The 20,578-nt window shown below is 46.7% G+C and overlaps 1 protein-coding gene across 3 annotated transcripts in view; it reads right to left on the bottom strand.

Moving 5' to 3' along the window:
* MARK4 (microtubule affinity regulating kinase 4) overlaps positions 1-20,578 on the bottom strand; it is a 612,664-nt gene that overhangs the window by 178,275 nt on the left and 413,811 nt on the right. For all 3 annotated transcript variants that reach the window (XM_069644669.1, XM_069644670.1, XM_069644671.1), the window contains one exon: positions 4,206-4,262. In XM_069644669.1, coding sequence (XP_069500770.1) covers positions 4,206-4,262 — 57 coding nt within the window. The remainder of the gene's footprint in view (positions 1-4,205; positions 4,263-20,578) is intronic.

The following is a 20,578-nucleotide window of genomic DNA, read 5'->3' as shown; positions in this document are numbered from 1 at the left end:
CATCGATATGGCCCACGCCTTTGATAGTGTCGACCGAGAACTTCTGTGGTCAAAACTAAAATACTGGAATTGTCCCGCAAGTCTGCTAGGCGCATTAAAAGATCTTCATACAGGAACCGAAATAAGAATCCGTTTGGACAAGGCAGGAACTCTATCTAGCCCAATCAAAACCATTAGCAGCGTAAAACAAGGATGCCTTATTAACCAACCCCACATTAGTTAAAAAAAGATTGTTACAGCAAGACTGGGTACACACTGGCGAATTAAGATCCAGACAGCAAATGAAAGATGTTGCCACTGAAGCCAAATGTCCAAACTCACTATCTGGAGAAGTTTCCAAGGGCCAAACAAAGTAACCTGTTCCTTATATTTTGAATGAATCTATTCGAAATGAAAGAAATAAAGGGGCTGAGACAGAAACTGCAATTAGAGGAACAAACTTGCAGATTCTGTTTTAGCACAGAAGAAACTTTAAAACATTTAACCTTATTCTGTCCAGCACTTAGAGATGCAAGAACGAAATAGCTGGGAATGTTTATCAGAAAGATCTTGTCTAAGTGGAGACGACTGGTGGGTGGCACTATCCAAAGGTACAAATAAGAAACTGACTTATTCACTAACCTTCCTTCTAGCTCAACTGAATGAACTGCTAACACAAAATTAAAGATATCAATTTTGACCCACAAAAGGTGATGAATCATGCAAAACTGTATAGAGTACTTTGGTGAAGGATGGTAACCTAAGTCTTGAGACGATTTGATGTAGTGTAATAATGGAAATGTGATAACTGATGTATTTTAAAAGTTTGTAACAAACTGTATAAAATAATTAAAAAAAATAGAAAAGTATGCCACCGTTAGCAGCTATGTACGTCTTGTTCTGCCACCTCAATAGCAAATGAGCTGCTCCACATTTGCATCAATCGGAGTCCGGGATGGGCTTTTCTATGTAAGGAACTCACAGTGGCAACAGTAAAGACAGATGCACGTGATCACAGTTCAAGGGTGTTTATTGAACTTCAATAGGGTTTGAAAAATGCCTATCTAAACGTAAATCTAAAGATGGAAACAACCTATGAACATCAAATAATAACGCAGTCCTAGTGGGGTTTTTTCAAAATAAAAGGGCCTATACTAATAAACCTATTGCCAATCCTTACCTCTAAGTACAAATAGTGTGGGAAACAATGTTATGCACAAGAAAAGTGTTCAAGAAATGATGTGTCAGCATATTCAAGTCGTTGGCGTCCCTTTCCCACGTTTTCAGCACGGGACAAGGCACACTCAAGTTTAGCACTGCCTGTGGCTTCTCTAGCACGAGGATACAGTTCAAATCTCAGGATCCGGGCCTTCTATGTCAAAGTCTCTTTGCCATTCAAAAGTCTTACTTCAGACGGCCTGATACGACAAACATTCAAAGTTCCTTGCTCCTTTTGATTCTCATGCACAACTTCTTGGGAGATTTTCGATTCACCCCCGGGCACCTCTTCCTCTGGGCTCAGACGCACTTTAACACAAAGTTTTCAATGGATCGCCCTCTGTCGGGCTCAGACCAATTTTAAAATATTTATCAAACTTGTTTTACTTTATCAAAATCAAAGACTTGACTGTGTGCGAGATTTGACCTGACCCGTCGCAGGACCACTTCGATTCACACTTAGTCAATTGATCTCCCTCTGTCGGGCTCGGATCAACTTTTACGTTTCAGCTGCGTACCTTACAGAAACCTTCGATTGAGCACCCACGCGGTGCCAGACCTCTCTGTCAAAGGTATTGCAACTTGCTTTAAAGTTCAATCACTCATCAGCAGTTAAACTTCATTTGTGTCTCTTATCACACTGTTTCAACAATGTTCGTTTCAGCGCTCGCCATACAATGTTGCTGCTTGCAACCTTGGCTTCAACAAAGACCAGTCTCGCATCGGTCTCCGCAACTCACTGGCTGTGTTGCTTTCACTGAAGCTGCTTTGTTCTTGGAGCCAAGGACAGTACCACAGTGGCTGGAGAATTTCCCCGCCTTCATTACTGACTTGTGAGGGCCCCGGGTACCTCCGCCACACAATGCAGGATTCTTTAGCTTGGTTTACTGGTCTCAAGCTTTCTCGCGAGGTTTCATTAATGTAACTGTTCCTTGTCGAAAAAGGTGAAGGGAACTTCCCTCCTTGCAATCCCCTTCTGTTTCGCCATCTTTCTCCTCTTGTTAAACTGCCATCTTGCAACTGCTGTTTCCTCGTGTGCTTTGCCTCGCTCGGAGTGTGCTCTCGTGCTCCACCTTTTTTCCATGTGGGGCAGTGTAATGGGAGTCAATTACCTGACCTCGCCTGCCCATAGTATTGGGATGTCAGATAAACGGCTCAGGTGTTCGTCTGTTTTCCCTTAGAGCGGGCTGTTGGTGAGAAAGTGTTTAGGTTGTAAAAAAGGGGGCTGGGGGGCACAGTTCCTAAATGTCCTACCTGGTAGGATGGGGGTAAAGGTGTTACATGGAAGGGGATACAGTGTCTCACCATCCGGTGTCCCACTCCCACAAGACACCTCACACAGGTGATCCTCCCGCACTGGTCCACCCCCAGGAACTGGACCCAAAAGCGATGGCCGTGGCCTGGCCACCTGGATGAAAGATCCCCGGGGACAAGTGGGTGAGACACCTTCTGGTTTCTCACAATTGTCAGCATAGTCCTTCCGGTTTACCTGGAGGACTATGGTGACAGAGCGCCTCCCAGACTCAGATTGATGCAAGTGTGGAACAGGTCATTAGATTAGCTATTGATGTGGCAGAACAAGACGTACATAGCGGCAACACACCCGCAGCCCAAGGTGGCTGTTGGGAGTTGGTGACAGCTGTCTCCAAGAAATAAATTGGAATAGGAGGAGGTGGAGACTTTTGGACATCCTGCTAAGAGTGAGCCAGCTAGTAATCCGTACGCCATTTGCACAATAGTGGCCAGAGGTAGTGTACATCAACAGAGGCCACAGGAGAGTGTACGTGGAAAAAGGGCAGGTTATATAGAGGGCTGGCAGAGGAGAAGCGGAGGAAGCTTGTGGGACAAGTAGAAGGTATGCCTTGAAACACTTATGTATAGGTGTGTTATAACTGCCAGATCATATGCACTGACACCTATCAATACAACATTGTAGTTTGAGTGGTTTACCATTGAGATTCCATTCCTGTCCTGATGACGTCTGGAACAGTATTTAGCCTGATTGTATGGCTAATAAGAACCGGCTGAAACACGTGTTGACAGATAGTTGAAGAGACACGTTTATGTTATCAGTTATAGATGCATGTTCATAGTGGATTCATGTTAGTAGTCTGTAATCCCGGTAGTGTGACTGGGTTAAGAATTAAAACTCAACAGTTGTGTGAAAGGGAATTAATGTGTATGACTTGTGGGATATGCATGTATTCAGCTGAATGAAGAGGTGTCTGTTGATAACAAATTGTTGATATGTACATTATGAAGTGTTTTGATGCATTTTTAAATTGAATTTAAAAAGTTGATATAATCTTGGTTGAAACAAGAAAGTATGAAGACATTAATTAATATATGTCTTGCTCTGTATGGGACTATTGGTCTTGGTCACAGTTCTTTATTGCCTGGCATGCAATTGTAACAGATCTATAAAGAGCATAAGCTCCATTTCTGAAATAGCAAAATGGCTGCCAGTGGTTAGGAAACAAGGGGCATTTTCACGCAGGATGGAGTTATGGAACAGGAAATGGGCCTCATAGTGGAAGCCAATGAAACAGAAAAGTTACATGATCATGAAAATATGCGAGCAAAAAGCAGCACATTGACAATTTATAAAAACAGCTTATTGCCCCCTTTTATAAACAATTTGTTGAGACATTTTAGTAAAAGGTGGAGAATAAGTGTCTCAATCTTATTTAAATGCCTTGCGAGAGAACATTTTTATTCATGAAAGCACAAAGAATATGCCTAGGAACATGTTAACCAGTTGAAACCGCAACTACGACACCACCTCAAACTGGTGCTTTCAAAACATGGATGGCAAGGCTGAGAAAGCAGGAGCAGGTATCCACAAAAACATCAGACACATCCCACCTCTGTGCCCGGCACCAAGCCCATACAACTTCCTTCAGAACTCCACTGTGGCTCTGGGGCACGGGGGGTAGGGTGGGAGGCATCACTTCTGTGCCTGGGAATGACGAACACGCGCCACCTGTACATCAAGAGGCTGGACTCACCTTCAGGTCCCGGTGCACAATATTCTTCTGATGGCAGTAATGGACAGCAGACACAATCTGGGGGAAATGAGGAGAAAAATGTATGCAGGTCAACAAAAGCATGCAGCTTGTTATGGACAATGTACATAAGTAAGAGATAGCATACCTTTAATGAGAAGAAATCACTCTTAGCTCAACCACCTAATAGTATGCACTCAGTAAGGGACAGTGCACCTTATAGTAAACAGACATCACTCACAGCTCTGCTTCAAATAATAGTCAATGACAGTGTTTAACAAGAGATAACCCTCAGGCACAGAGTACAGGGGAGACAATTGGTAATTACCCCCTTATTTCTTTAGCAATAGGGGCAGGAGCCTCACTTTGCCCCCTTAGACATCTTTACAGTTTCTGGCTCTACATCCTTAATTAATCTGTGTGCCAGCTCAGTGTGGCTGAAGATGAAGAATTATTGGCTTTAAAGGTGGGTGTATGAACTACTCTTGGTAATACCGGGACAATCGGGAATCCACCTCCGAAGATGGACTCTTTGAAAATAGAACGACACGTCCTGAAGCAGAAAGCAACCAAGGTAGCTCAGCAGGTTTAGTGAATGTTGCTGAGATGTTATATTTTGAAAGCTGCCTGTAAAACACATGGCTTGCTATTGCTTCTAAAACAATATTTGCTGTAAAATGCACTTTTCGACTAGGGGAAGGACTGGTCTAGTCACTTGCTCATATTCAGGCTGATAAGGTCTACCCCATTTTGAAAATCAAAAGCGGGGACCGAGGAACTTGCATCTTAATTTCCCAATCATCTCTGTGAACACAAAAGAAGTATTTAAATTAAGATTGAGCAGTTGGACAAGTCAGTAACCTCTTTAAACGTATACTCTGGGATGAGTTTTGCTGTGGGTATGCCCACAAAAAAAAAAAAATACAGATTCAATAAAATCAACTGGTGGCTTTAGGTTTAAGAAACCGGTTTCACTTTGAACATTTCTTTTTTGTTGTTTCATATTGAATTGCAATCAGCACATTTACCAAACAGTATCACCAGCATGTGGGAAGCCTGTTTTTAAATAGATGGCCTCCACCCCAATGATATTCATGGGCCATCTAATCCCATGGTGTCTGAGTCAGGTCAGAGGGAAGGAAAGCTAAGCAAAAAAAGGAACTATTAAAACAGGATTGTCGGCTGGTCAAAAGAGCACCTTCCAGGCTGCTGAAGTAACCTTAGGTAGAGTTTTGGGGCCGAGCGCCAACTGGGGGCAGGGACAAAGCATCAAACTGGCAGTTGTAGAGGAGCAAGTGGACTGATTCTCTCTAGTCAGCGCCCTCTGACCCCCACCTATTGGAAAGACAGATGCGAAGACACAATTGTGAAACCCATGCACAAGCTTATGCAACATGTCCATACCATGCTGACTGTATGAAAGGCAATATGCATTCAGAAGATACCCTCACGTTGAAACCGTGGAGGAGAGCTACCAAGAAGGATTTCCATTGCAGAGTTGTCGAAAGGCAACCAAGAACAAAATAGCGCGCAACATGTATGCACGTTAAACGAAGTCCAATAACAAAAGAATGTCCGAAAGAAGACATATAAATGAACCTGTGTTGAAACTATATGAAAATACTTAAGAAAAACAATGTAATTGGACAGCTATGAGAAATATGTGCTCCATGATGCAATACGTGTGAACACAAAGAAGAATGAAGTGACGCCCTAGTCAACAACTGCACATAAGCTGAAACGCAAGGTAGAAAGAATACGTAGTAGCTTGCTTACGAGAGGTATATATACAATGTTTAGGACTACCATCAGAACAAGATGGACGGCGGTTTATGTCAATCAACCGAGTTACCTCAAAATACAAGCCCAGAGTCTTAATACTGAAAGACGATGTAGAAGCTGTTTTACCCTTGCAGAATAAAGGAGTACATTGGCTCAAAACCAAGGATGCTATTTCGAGAGATGAAGGAAAAGCACAAAGGGAGTCTACGAGCAGACCACTCACAAGGACATATTTCCCAAAGATTTGGTGGAACAAGAACATTTACTGATGCCAAATATTGGATAATTAAAAGGGCTTAAAGTTAATATGGGATAGAGTGAGCAAGTCTCTAAAGGCCCAGAGGAGCAACTGCACCTAGCATTATTGAATCAAATGATGTTAAAAAAAACTGTCAATATGGACAATTTCACAGTGTTGAAACACGTGACGAAGAGCTCGCAAACAAGGGCTATTCATCAAGTCTGAAGCAAAGCTAGCGATGTGCCTACACTGCCTCTAATGTCCCGGGACAGTGCAGACTGACATGGTCAGTCTTCAAACAGAAGACACTGGCATGAGGCCTACCAATGAGAGGGTGGACTAAATGGGGAAACAAAGGCAAGCTGGCGTTATCTCCAAGCACCTGAGATTTGTCTATGTATGTGCTGCTAGAAAGCCGAATGTCCAAGGTTGGAGTTGGGTTGCCAACCAATAAGAAAAGCCTGTCATGCACTTTTACATAGAATGTTGCAAAATATTAGTCCGCTGCCACATTTTCTGCTATGACAAGGGCTTTGCAGCACATGTTTTATAAGTAACTCGGGGTGTGTTTTACAGAAAAGAGACCACCAATGAGAGACTAATACGAACATTTTCTTTTAAGTAATCCCTTAATCCAATCAAACCCCTCGATATGTTTTTGAAGTTTTGCCACGTAGGATGTCATAGATGAAGCATCTAGCAACATATAAACTACGAACAAATGACAAGATGTTATCCTGCATGAGTCGATTTGAGGAGTGTCTATTTGCCCTGTTTTACTTAGTGAGATTAAAGCAGTACTTTAACATTTCCTTAGTATTTTCTTGGTAATTCCATCTAGCACAACAGATGCTTCAGGGTGCTAGAGCACATTTGGTAACAGTGCAGATGGTTCTGGTCTAGTTGAACTTGAGCGCAGACCTAGAACTGTGAGAAACCGGAAGGTGTTCCTGGGGGTGGACAACTGTGGGAGGATCACCTGGATGAGGGGTCTTCGGGGAGTGAATGTGGAACACTACATGGTGAGATGCGGTATCCCCTTCCCTGTAATACTTTTTCCCCATCCTACCAGGTAGGATACCTAGGAACTCACCCCCCCCCCTTTCCCGAAACAAACTTTTTCACAGGCAGTTCACTGTGAGCGACAATGGACAAACACCAGAGCTGTATACCTGAAATGTCCCAATACAATGGTCAGGCAATTACTGATCATTACACACACCTGACTTTGATCACACTTCCCCACACGGATAAAAGGCGGAGAACAAAAGCACACTCAGAGCGAGGAAAAGCACACGAGGAATAGCAGTCCCAAGATGGCAGTTTAATACAAGGGGAAAGACGGAGAGGGCTGCAAGGAGGGAAGTGCTCTTGACCTTTAAAGACTGTTACTTTCACGAACCTTGGAAAATAAGAAGCCGAAGACCTGGAACTAAAGCTGAACAAACCTACACTGTGCATAAAAGGTATCCGGGGCTCTCCCGTGTAGATAACCCAGGCAGGGAGGAGCGATGGCCATTGTGGTACTGTCCTTGGCTCCTACAACAAAGCAGCACCAGTAAAAACAGCACAGCTGATGAGTCGGAGAGCGATGCCAAACCAGCTTGTGTTTCAAACAAGTTTACAAGCTGCAACATTATATGAAAAAATCCAAAGAGGACAGTGTGTGAAACGCATGTGATGAGTGATGCAAATATAATTTGAAACCAAACGAGTGAACTAACTTTGGGAGGCCAAGTAAGATACCGTGTACACAGTGATCCAGCGCCACATGGGTGCTCTTTGGACGGTCTCCGTTAGGTAGCCAACTAAACGGCAACTGTATTGTAAAACATAGGTTTGTATCAAAGTGGTCCTGCAAACAGGTCGAGCTAAATCCTGTGCACATTCGAAGGTCTTTGATGAATCAAGGTGAATTACAATTGTTGCAAGCCTGGCGGCTGAGGGAGACTAATTAAAAAAGGGGATCTGGGGGGTGGGGGAGGTGTCTGAGAAAACGAATATTCTCTGAACTTTGTAAAAAGTTGGATCTGAGCCCGGAGGAGTGGGGATCTGCATTAAGTTGTAAATAATAGGGATCTGAGCCCAGCTGAGGGGGATCCAGGGTGAAGTACCCGAGTTGAATACATATGTGAAGAAAAGAACTGCATCTTAATTTTTGTACATCAGGCCCTCTGAATCATGAGACTTGGATGAGAAAAGAAACTTGGGCACAGAAGGCCCTGATGCTGGAAATTGAACTGTATCCTCATCCTCGTGTCAAAGAAGTCAGAGTGTATGCTTGGCTCAAGTGAACCGCCCTGCCCTGTGCGGAAAACGTGGGGAAGGAAGGCCAACGGCCCGAACATCCCAACATATCATTTACGAACACTTTTCTTTTTCGTGAATATGTCCCCCACACTATTTGTAAATTAGCGGTAAAGATTGGCAATAGTTTTTTTTAGTATGGGCCCTTTTATTTTGACAAAACTCCACTAGGACTAATGGTTGTAGCTTTCTCCCATCTGTAGATTTAGGTTTAGATAGGCGTTTATCACACTCTTGCAAAAGTTCAATGAGCACACTTGAACTGTGATCAGTTGTGTCTGTCTTACTATTGCCACCATGCGTTCCTTACAGAACCCAGATCTAGATTCCCAGACGCTCGACCGCTCCTGCCATAATACAGACGAGCGCAGAGTTACCTACGGTGATCGATATATGGTCGACAGGTACCCCTTTGAAGAAATTCCTGTTCGGAACCCTACAGACAAAAGTCAAACTGGTTGTTTACATGAGTCTCTATGCCAGGGGACTCGAGCTGAGGGCCAGGTGTAAGTAGACCATCCTACTTGGTAAAAGCATATGGGGGAGGGATTGTAATTAGGTCATATTGTAAACAAAAAAAACTAAACTGGATTTTTGGGGATTATATAAATAAGAGATAAGAATACCTCAAATTCACAGGCTCGAGAGACGGAAAGGGCACACACAATAGTTCTATATCAGAGCATTAAGGATTCCTAGTGGCAAAGCCAGGCAGAAGAGTGTTTCAAACTCCCAGAAGGGGCAAATAGAAAGAGGAGAATACACCCAATAAGGTAGTGGGAGAAGACGTAGGTAAAGGGGAATATATTTGCACATATATACAGGGTATAATATGATTGTATAAACAAAACAAAAAAAGAAAGAACTGTGCACATTTTTTCCTTACACTTTTTGACAAAGGTTCGACATCTATCAAAAGGCTAGAAATAGATGAAACTAAAATAGAAGTAAAGACAATCTAAAGATACAAAAAAAACAAGAACGATATGAAAATTAACAAAGTGTAAACGATGGAGCTAGAAAAATAGTGTCAGATACATTTTGTTTTCAAAAATAATAAACTAAGGTAGGGAAAGTATCCTGATCTTCTGGAATACGAGTGACGATTGATGGTGCCTACTGAAATCCATTGAAACATATTTAATTCAGAAATAAGAGACAAATTAGAGTAAGCATTGGCAGCCTGAATCGGGTTGTTGTAATGTAGGAGACACCCCTCGCACACCTATGCAGAACGCTACCAAGATATACACACTAGATTATGCAATACCATTCCGAATGGCATAAGGGCACGACCAATGAGAGAGCTTGTTGTCAAATATGGTGTTACGAAATCCGATGACATTTACATGCCATGCATAGGGGAAAGAAGCTAGAAAAGAGATAGAAATCTGGAAAATGTATCAGAATGAGAAGGAAGAAACAATGTTTTAGGAAATGGATGCTTAGTCAGTATAAAGGGGAAGATGCAACGCCTTCAGCTCCTCTTTCCCCTTCCGGGAAACAAGACGGAGAATAAAGAGGAGGGGTTTTATCCTTCAAAATGAACTGAAGGCAGCAGTGGGTATGATAATCCACTGGTGCTGCAGGTGAGTGTTTGGGCTTCCAGAGACCTTAGTCCCCTCTGGTCCTTGCCTACATTTCTTTGTGGGTTATTTGAAACATCCTGCGCCGATCGCGCTCTCAGTACCCTGGCCCCACTCCCTCTTACAACTTCCTTGTTTCCCCTCCCTCTGCCCTCCTCCCTCCCCCCTCCCGTTTGGAAACCAGGAACCCACTTCGAGCAACCATCCATGGCAGCCCCCTGCCCGTCCAGCCCCTGAGGTGAAGGACCGGAGGTAAAGGACAACTCCAACAGGGCCAGCCCCAGACTGTGTTGGCCCATATTAGCCTGCGAAGCCTGCAGCCGCCAACCAGCAGCAATCAACAAGGCAAGTGTGGATTGCATGCAGGTGGCACAACCACCACTGTATCCCATATCAAATTAGTCTGCCATATCTTGCATTTTTCATAGTGGGCTGGGGAACCAGAACCTGCATATGGGACAACTGCCTAGAATGGTACCCCTGTGTTAGTTGTTTTCACACTATCCAGGAGTCCCAAATCTAGGTGCTGTCTTTGTACTTACCGTTACTCCATTTACTATTGTACCCCCATACTAGACCTTTTTCGCCCTCTACCCAGGTGTTCTAAATCTAGGTGCTGTCTTTGTGCTTCCTGTTGTGCCCCCATACTAGACCTTTTCTCTAGGTCCAGGTGTCCCATATCTAGGTGCCAATTTTGTATTCACTCTTACTGAATTTTCTGTCATGCCCCATAGTAGGCATTCCCCCCCCCCCTCTATCCAGGTGTCCCATATCTAGGTATTGTCTTTGTATTTACTGATACTGCATTTACTATTGTACCCCTATACTGGGCCTTCTCCCTCTCTATCCAGGTCCCAAGTCTAGGTGCTGTTGGTATACTTACTTTGTGCCCCCATACTAGGCCTTTCCCCGACCCAGGTGTCCCAAATATAGCCTTTGTACTTACTGTTTTTGCATTTACTTTTGTACCCCCATACTAGACGTTTTCCCCTCTATACATCTAGGTCTTATTGTATTTAATGTTATTGCATTTACTATTGTGTCCAGGCTGCTGACTGCCTGCTGCTGCAAGATCAGGTCGGATCCAGGCTCCTTCAGCTCAGGATTACCCCATCTAGATTAAAATTGGTTATTTATAACGCACTTAATACCCAGAGGTTTCTAAGCGTGGACCCGGGGCTCTAACCTGTGGTGCTCTGTGTCGTCTTGCTTCCAAGGCGACTGCATTGCCCCTGAGCTATCCTCCCGAGACAAGTTGTTAGGATAGCTTAACGACTGTGGTGCCTTTAGATTTAAGTGCCTCTGCCCAAGCACCTTTCTGACATACGCGCTCTCTAACTGCAACTACCGTGACCTCTACATCCCTCACTTGCTGCACCCTCACCCAACCATGACTGGCAATTCCAACCAGACTGGGACTCCATGACAACCAAGACCACCTGTCTGCCCCCACAACTCTAATCATTCCGCACCACACTCACCCAGAGTACCCCTCCGGCACACGGCCATTAAACAAATGCATCCCAACCTACAAATGAAAGGAACCCTCTGGCAAATCAAAAAGCACCCCACCCAGCCGACGACATTCGCACTTCTCCATTCGCGAATCCCCCTGCATGCCACACCACCTCTCCATCTCCAACCCCCTGCACTTGAACCCTCTAACACCTCACCCCCTCCAACTCTCAGATCAGAGGAGCCATCTGGTGCTCCAAACATTGCCCCTCCCCTACCTGGCTCCCTTACATTTCAGCACAACCTCCCCTCATACCCTCTCTCTCACCCAGACAACCACTGAAAATGACCTGCACCTCCCCCATTCCCAAACACTGTGCAACATCCAACTCTGAAGCCAGAGGAGCCCTCTGGCGCTCCAAACACAACCCCCCCACCACCATCGCAACATCAGCGCTTCCACGCAGCAACTACCCCCATACCTGCTCCCCCCTCCTCCTCCTCCCCCCCTGCCAAAACCCTCACGACTCCCGCTCCTCACACTATTGCAATTACTTGTATGTCGGGAGCCTCGTGTGAGACCGATAACCTCAACTCACCCATGTCACGCATAAACTCTGCTGACCTGCCCCACCTCATAACAAGCCCCACTCCCATGAAAACTCAGTCCCCTAAACAGCCCCCCTGCCCCACCCCCACAAAAACCAGTTGCCTCCTAGACAACACCATCCCACTCGCACCTCCCCCCACCCCAGATCCCAGTTTTCCGCCATCCTTCCTCTTCACCGTTGAAGATCTCACCTCCTGCTCCTCACATGCTCCTCAGCACCCCTTCTCCCTCCATCACCAGACCACCCCTTTCAACCCCTTTGCCTTCTCAGAGCACGGCATGCATTGCTCTTTCTAAAACCACTTCTTCATCCCTCCTTCTCTCTCCCCCCACCCTATCTCACACACCTCTTGCATCGAAATGCTCAAAACTCAGAAACAATGACCGCCCCTCACCCTTGACTCTTCATGCCCCACCAAGCCTGTATCGGCCTGACCTCCATACCATCCCGATCACTGTCATGGCATCCCCACTAGTCACCCCCAACTCTCCCTCTTCCAACACAACCTCTCTGCCAACACACCTGAACCGACGACTCCATCCAGGCACAAACCCCACTCAACTTGCCAGACCACACACACCACACGAATAACACTCACTACCCACCTTCCTATCCCCATTCCCCACTTCATCTCACGCAAGACAGCCACCGCCCGCTCGCTCACTCACTCACTCTTCCCGCTTCCCTTCCACCACTCCCCTTCCACCACCACCTCTCACTGCCCCCACAAAGAATATCTGACCGGCTCCACCACCACCGCCCCTCAGTCGGTCTCAGTCACCACCTCACTGCTTGCCACCGAGTCCCACCGAGCCCATACACCCACAAGCGTCAAGAGAAACACCACATCCCATCAGATCACCTGCCTCCTTTTCAATATCAGCCCTGTGACCAAAAACAGACAGCATCTTTGACCTATCGACTGACAATCCTGATCTTACTTTCATCACCGAAACATGGTTCTCTGACGATTTCGAACCAGTTGCGCACAAGGCCTTCCCACCAGACTACTCACTCCTCTCCCACAATAGACCCTCCAGGAGCTGGCAATGTAGTGATCCTCCACAAACCCCATCTCTCTCACTGAAACCCAGCCATGCACAGTTAACTGTGAATACCTTCTAGAGACTCTCTGCTGCCCACTCTCTCACAGTTTCCTACTCATCTACAGGCCTTGTAGATATGACAGACTTTTTGCCAACATTCTCTGACACTCACTAGCTATCACTCTGATCAACCACCCAGCTTTAACACTACTGGGCGACCTGAACACCTGGTTTGATGTGCCCAACAACTCCATGACCCAACCCCTAGTCGACAGTCTAAAGGCGCTCAACCTATCCTGGCATACCACAGGTGCCACCCACACTGCCTGGCACACACACTATGAAATCTTCAGCTCCCCCAACTTAGTCTGTATATTCGGTACCAAATCATTCTCCTGGACAGACACTCAGCCATTCCTTTGTCTGCACGCCGCCCCTACCACCACCGCCCAAGGCCCACCCTGTCCCCACACATGACCACAGATGCTGGAACAAGGTCAAGATCCTACTTGACCTGGCTGAAGCCCAGGTAAGCACCCTACCAGCACACCGGGCCTCAGATAGACCCTTAGCGATCAAATTGTTTGACTCCTGGCTTAAAGAATCACTTCTTCGTCTCACCAGCTCCTGCCCTGCTGCCACCGGCATAGGACCATCCCCAAAATGGTTCACGCCCCACCTAAAGGTTTTCAAAAGCCAAAAATCACTCCCTCGAAAGCCAATGGCGTGCATCCAAAACCCGTCATAGCAAGTCTGTGTTCACTCTCCATCACCATAACTACAAATCTGAGATCTGACAGGCCAGAAAAGCCTACTGAAATAAAAGAACCCTGAACTGCTGCAGCAGCAGCAAAGAGCTCCACAGGATAATCTCCGAATTCCTGAAGCCCACATGCACCATTGCCCCGACCACATCCGAGCAAATGCTCTGCGACTCCCTCTCCCAACACTTCCACAACACTGGACAGGATGGCCAGCCTTAATGCCAAACTTTCCATCCTCACACCCTGCCCATCTCTTGCTCCTCGAGTTTCAATTGTTCCGACCCCCGTAATGCCATCTTTCAACTCATTCAACCCCCATCTCAAGCGAGGAGTTCCTCAAACTACTGTCCAGCAGCAGACCTCTGGGTTCCCTCCCCCCCCCTTTACCCTTGTCCCTCCTATCTCAAAGAAATGTTCTCTTCCACCTGCGCAGGAGAACAAGCAAGGTCCAGACACAATGACTCCCTCACCTCTGGCATCTTCCCAGAACCTTATAAAAGTAGCGCATGTCAAACCACTTCTGAGAGAAAAAAAAAAAAATTAAAAAAACAAGTCTCTGGATCTCCTCCAGCCAATGAATTACAGGCCCATCTCCAACACCCCATTCCTAGCCAAACTATTGACCTGTCTGCATACTCTCAGTTCAACCATTTCACAGACTCCAACAACCTACTTGACTACGCTCAATCGGGAATCCGACCGCACCACAGAACAGAAACCACTCTGATCTTGATCTGGGATGACCTCAGTCTCTGTAGATTCTGAGGGATTTCTCAACAGGAAACAAATCACCTTCCTCCTGCCTTTTCTCCCGACTGCTCGCTCGGTGAGCCTGACTCTCAACTCTACTTTTCAACCTCTACTTGACCACTCCCCTCCACCCCCCACCACGGAACATGTATGCACACCATCTCAACAGCTACAACCACGCTGACGATACTCAAATTATGTTATGTTATTTTGCATTTATATAGCGCCTTATATACCATTGGTATGGTCTGAAGGCGCTGGTAGGTTGAACGCCCTTGGGAACCGAAGTTCGGGTCAGTAGAGAGAGTCCAAAAAGTGCGTGTGCACACCGGGTATGTGTGCAGCTGGTGCGGAATTCAAGGGGTAGCTGCTTCTTAGCGGTAGGTGTGGTGGTTGAGAGATCAGGAGTATGTGTTCGCTCTGGCCGGCTTTATCCAGAGCAAGTGTGGTTGCGTTAGGCCTGAGGAGAACGCCTGGCTGGGGGGTGTGAAACCAGCAATGTAGAGATGAGAACAGTTGTACCGAAAGGTGTCATAGTATCTCTGTGTTCTAGTTGAGTGGTGGTGTAAGGGAGAGAGTAAGCGTGGGGTGTGGTATGATGTATGTTTTTTCAAACGTTCCCTGCATTCCAAAGCATATTATGTTTGTCATATTATGTTTGTCACGCAGTTCCGTGCGGGCAGGTCCGTTCTATGCATTTTTGTTCATTTCAGGTGTTCAGGATTGTCCTACACATTAATGTCTGCTCGACATATTCATGTACTCTGGTTAACTTTGCATGCTCAAGTCTGTCCTTCATTCTCCAGTGAGCTTCATGCATGCTCTCATGTGTTCCATACGTATGCACTCCTGTCCTTGCGCATGCACTCCAGTCTACCCCGCGCTTGTACTTTTGACTGGCTACGCGTTCGTCTGCTCTGTATACTCAACCGCTCTGTATACACCTCTGTTCAGTACGCTCATTTGATCTACACACTCATCAGGTCTACCCACTGATACCCTCAACATACTATTCTTCAGCTCCACATACTCATCCATTCAGCATACTGCTCCGTTGAGCATACTCATCCGCTCTACAAATCCATCTGCTCCATGCGTTCGTCTGCTCCACACAGTCATCTGTTCTGTACACTCATCCGCTCCACAGACTCATCAGCACCACATACATTCTTCCGCGTCTATATACTCGTCCAGATTAGATACTCATTCAGTCCACAACACTCATCCGGTCCAACCACTCACCGGCACAACATACTACTCGTCAGCTTGACAATACTACTCGTCTGCTCTGCGTGTCCATCCATTCCACACACTCATCTGCTCTATGTATTTGTCCGCTCCACGCATTCATCCGCTTCACACACTCGTCCACTCAACATACACATCTGCTTCACACACTCGCACTCCACATACACATCCGCTCCATACACTCATCCACACTTCACATTCACTTTTTCGCTCTCCACACTCGCCCGCTCTCCATGCTCATCCGATCTCAGCACATATTCGAACTTCGCGCTCATCTGTTCTCAACGTTCGTCCGTTCTTTACGCTCATCCGCACCCCACGCTCATCCGATCCCCACGCTCATCCGATCCCCATGCTCATCCTCTCTACATGTTCGTTCGCTCTCACACGTTCGTCTGGCCGAATGTTCATCAAGTCTATACCTTTGGCCGTTCAATATAGTTCTACGCCCTTTTGCGTTTTGTTTGCTTCTCTGTATTTGCGTGCTCGTTAATTCTACACGTATCCATCAACTCAATACGCTCGACCGCTCTACACACCCCACCATTCTTCATACTCATTGGCATTATTATGTTCATCTAATTCATCCGGTCACCATACTCATTTGATGTTTCTAGTCGTCTGTTCTTCCACTTATGCCCGCTTCCACTTAGTGTATTCGTGTGCTCTATACACTTCATCCATTCTCACTATTTCATTTATGTCATTCACTGTGTTCCCCCCTCAATCATTATGTCATTTTCATTTGTTCAGTTCTCCAAAGTTTCTCAATGATTCATTCCTATTATCCGTTTCACAGTTTTGATCTACTTTACTCGTTTAGGTCTGTTTGTCTTTCTAGTTTACATTCGAGTTTATTTAGCGGTCATTTCTCACTTCAGGTAGTTTGATGGGTCGGTATTATTGTGATGATGCTAGTTTGGAAGCCGGTTGGTTTTAGGGCAAGAGCCAGGTTTTCATTAGTTTGCGGAAGGACATTAAGTCCTCAGTTAGGCGGATGTGGGGTGGGAGCGAGTTCCACAGGGTTGGGAATGATGATCCGCCTAGCCTGACTGAGTTTGTCTTGGGAATTACTAGGAGGCCAGCTGAGCTTATTTATTTATTACATTTATATCGCGCGCAGACAGCCCGGGGGCATTGTGGCACTGTTACTTGTAAGGAAAACTTGGTTACAATGGGTACAGGTTGTGCCTTAGGTTAACAGTGAGGGAGTGACCTGTGATCAGATATAGGTGGTGTCATACCACGTAATGCATCATACATGAACATTCATGAAAGGCTAGGCATATGTTTGTTAGGTGAACAGGGTCGTTTTCAAGGCTTTCCGAAAGGCGGCCAGTGAGGGTTCAGAGCGCAAGGAGCTAGGGAGGGTGTTACAGTGTACGGCAGCGAGGTACGGGAAGCTGGAGCCCCCTGCTATGGCTCTTTTTACCCTGGGTACTGAGAGCATGCTGGCATAGGGTGACCTGGTGGGTCTTGCGGAGGAGACCGGGTGGATCCTCTGGGAAAGGTACATTGGGGCGGCAAGATGGACGCATTTGTGGGTGATGCTTAGAGCTTTGAATAAGATCCTTTCCTTTATGGGGAGCCAGTGGGATGCTTTTCTGGCAGCGGTGATGTGCTCTCTCTTGGCAATGCCTTGTGCAGCACGCAGGGCATTGTTCTGTATTACTTGGAGCTTCTCAAGGTTTTTGTTGGAGGTCCCTAGGAACAGAACATTGCAATAATCAAGCCGCGAGCCAGTTATGGCCCTGGCTATGTTAGTGCATGTTTCTTTTGACAGATAAGGTCTGATTGCGTTAAGGAGTTTTGCATGGTAAGCAGCAGAGGAGGCAATGGCGTTTACTTGTCTGGTCATGGACAGGTCGGAGTCTAAGTAGACGCCTAGTGTTTTTACTGTGTCTAGTACTGGGATCCTGATTGAGTCAATAGTGAAGTGACTAAACTGTGCGTCAAGTTTTTTGATGGTGTCAGGGGAGCCTACGAGTAGGAGCTCAGTTTTGTCGGAGTTAAGGCAGAGGCCGTTGATAGCCATCCACATTTGGATTGTGTTGTAGATGTTGTTGAGGGTGGCAGAGTCCGTGTCATAGTCTCCTGTCAGGGTGAGAAGGATCTGTGTATCGTCGGCATAGTTGGTGTAAGAGATGCCCATGGCGTCAAGGATGAGGAAGAGGGGGCGGGTGAAGATGTTATAGAGGGTGGGGGAGAGGCAGGAGCCTTGGAGCACCCCACATAGCATGATGGAGGGTGATGCCGTGGCTAGGTCAGAGAAGACCTGCATGGTCCTGCCTTGGAGGAAGGAGGTGATCCATGTGGTGGCTTCTTGAGAGAAGTTGGCTGTGGAGGAGAGGTGGTGGTAGAGGATGTCGGGGGAAACAAGATCAAAGGCTGCCGACAGGTCCAGGAGAAGGAGCAAGACAGGTTTGCCTTGGTCCCTTGCGTCGTCCATTTGGTTTTTGAGGTCGAGTAGGGCAGTCTCTGTCCCGTGCCTGGGGCGAAAGCCGGATTGTCTCAGTCCAAGGAGGTTCTGTTCTTCAAGGAAGTGCTGGACCTGCAGGTAGGCTGCTTTGTCTAGAATCTTGAGGAGGAAAGGGACAGTGGTGATGGGGCGGTAGTTATTAGGGGAGGTGGGGTCAAGTGTGGGTTTCTTTATGAGGGGTCGGACCCATGCTTCCTTGAGGCATGCAGGGACTTTCCCTATGGTGAAGGAGGCGTTGACGAAGGCTGTTAGGAAGGGCGCCAGGGTGTCTGCGCAGTCTTTGATGATGGAGGCAGGACAGGGGTCGCCTTTGCAATTGGAGGGTTTTATGTTTTTCATGATGTTGATCATGTCTTTTTCTTGGATGGTTTTAAAAGAAGGTGGGTGGGGCCTCTGTGGGTGAGGGGGGCGGTGGTGGCGGGGAGGGTGTAATGTGGGTGGAAAGTGATAGTTTGGTGTTTATGATTTTGGCTTGGAGGGTGCTGATCTTATTGCGCATCGCTGTTTGGATGTTGTCACACCATTCTTTATCCTTGGTGAAGTTTTGGGGGGTGGGTGTGGGGGTTTCAAGTTCCCTGAATATGGCAAACATTTCCTTGGTGTTCGATTTGGCCTCCGTGATTCTATCTTCAAAAGATTTAGCTTTGGCTTTAATGATGGCTTTCTTGTAATTATTTGCAAGGGATTTGAAGTTGAGTTTGTCTTCATCATCCCGGGAAGTTTGCCAAAGAGCTAATGCTGCTCGTTTGTCGATGCGTAGTTTTAGAAGGTCTTGAGTGAACCACGCATTAGCGTGTCTAGTGGGTTTGGTTTTGCGTGGTTTAAGTGGGGCAGGTATTGATTGCTGCCGTGATGGCAGTATCGTAGTTTTTGGCCAGGGTTTCTGGGTCGTTGGGGAATGGGGCTCTGAAGGCAGGTCCCTGTAAGAAGGGAAAGAGTCTTTCTTTGGTCAGTTGACGGGCACTCCTTGTAAGGGCTGGAGGTAAGGGTATAGGGGAGTGGGAAGTGGTTGTCGTGGTGGGGATGTTGAAGGTGATGGTGTGGTGGTCAGACCAAGGGGTGGGGGTGTTGCCTGTGACTGTGAGGGGACAATTGTGGTGGGCGATCCAGTCTAGAGATCTACCTAGGGTGTGTGTGGGGTTAGTGATGGTGTTGATGAATCCTAGGGTGGCTAGGGCTGTGTCAAGAGCTTTGGCCGAGGGGTCTTTGGCGTCATTGAGGCCAAGGTTGATGTCTCCAAGGAAAATGGCTTTGGAGGACTTTTTAAGGTTGTCCGCCAGGAGGTGGGTGATGGAGGCCTGGAAGCCTCCTAAGGGTCCTGGTAGTCGATATATGAGGTGTAGGGTGATGGTGCATTGGTGAGAGATGGTGAGTTTCAATTGAAGGTAGCCGCTGTTATTGTTAATAGTTTTGTCCACCTTTCTGATGGTGATCGAGTCTTTGGCTATGAGTGCGACACCGCCTCCAGTGGTCAGGCGATCTTGTCTCGTGATGGCATAGCCAGGTCAGAGAGCGAGGGCTAGGGCGGGGCCTGAGGCTTCGTGTAGCCACGTTTCGGTGACCATTAGAAGATCTAAATCTAGGGTGGTGATGAGGTCGTGGATGTCTAGCGCGTGCTCATTGATGGATCGGGCGTTGATGAGGGCACATTTGAGGTGTGGTTCAGGGGTGACATTGATGGTTGAGGGTGGCACATCTGAACCAGTGGGGTGCACATTTTCTGTGGTCATAGACACAGATAAAGTGGCATTTGCAACATTAGGTAGCATGGCAGTGGTAGAAGAATTGCAGATTGCGGTAATTACATTCAGACCAGTGGGGGGCATATTTTCCGGGGTCATAGACACAGATAAAGTGGCATTTGCATCATTAGGTAGCATGGCAGTGGTAGAAGAATTGCAGATTGCAGTAATTACATTCAGACCAGTGGGGGGCATATTTTCCGGGGTCATAGACACAGATAAAGTGGCATTTGCATCATTAGGTAGCATTGCAGTGGTAGAAGAATTGCAGATTGCAGTAATTACATTCAGACCAGTGGGGGGCATATTTTCCGGGGTCATAGACACAGATAAAGTGGCATTTGCATCATTAGGTAGCATGGCAG

Source organism: Ambystoma mexicanum, chromosome 2p, assembly GCF_040938575.1.
Source record: "Ambystoma mexicanum isolate Mex_15411 chromosome 2p, UKY_AmexF1_1, whole genome shotgun sequence".
In the NCBI taxonomy this organism is placed as follows: domain Eukaryota; kingdom Metazoa; phylum Chordata; class Amphibia; order Caudata; family Ambystomatidae; genus Ambystoma; species Ambystoma mexicanum.
Note: the sequence above shows the minus strand (reverse complement) of the source record. Positions and strands in the feature narration are given on the sequence as shown.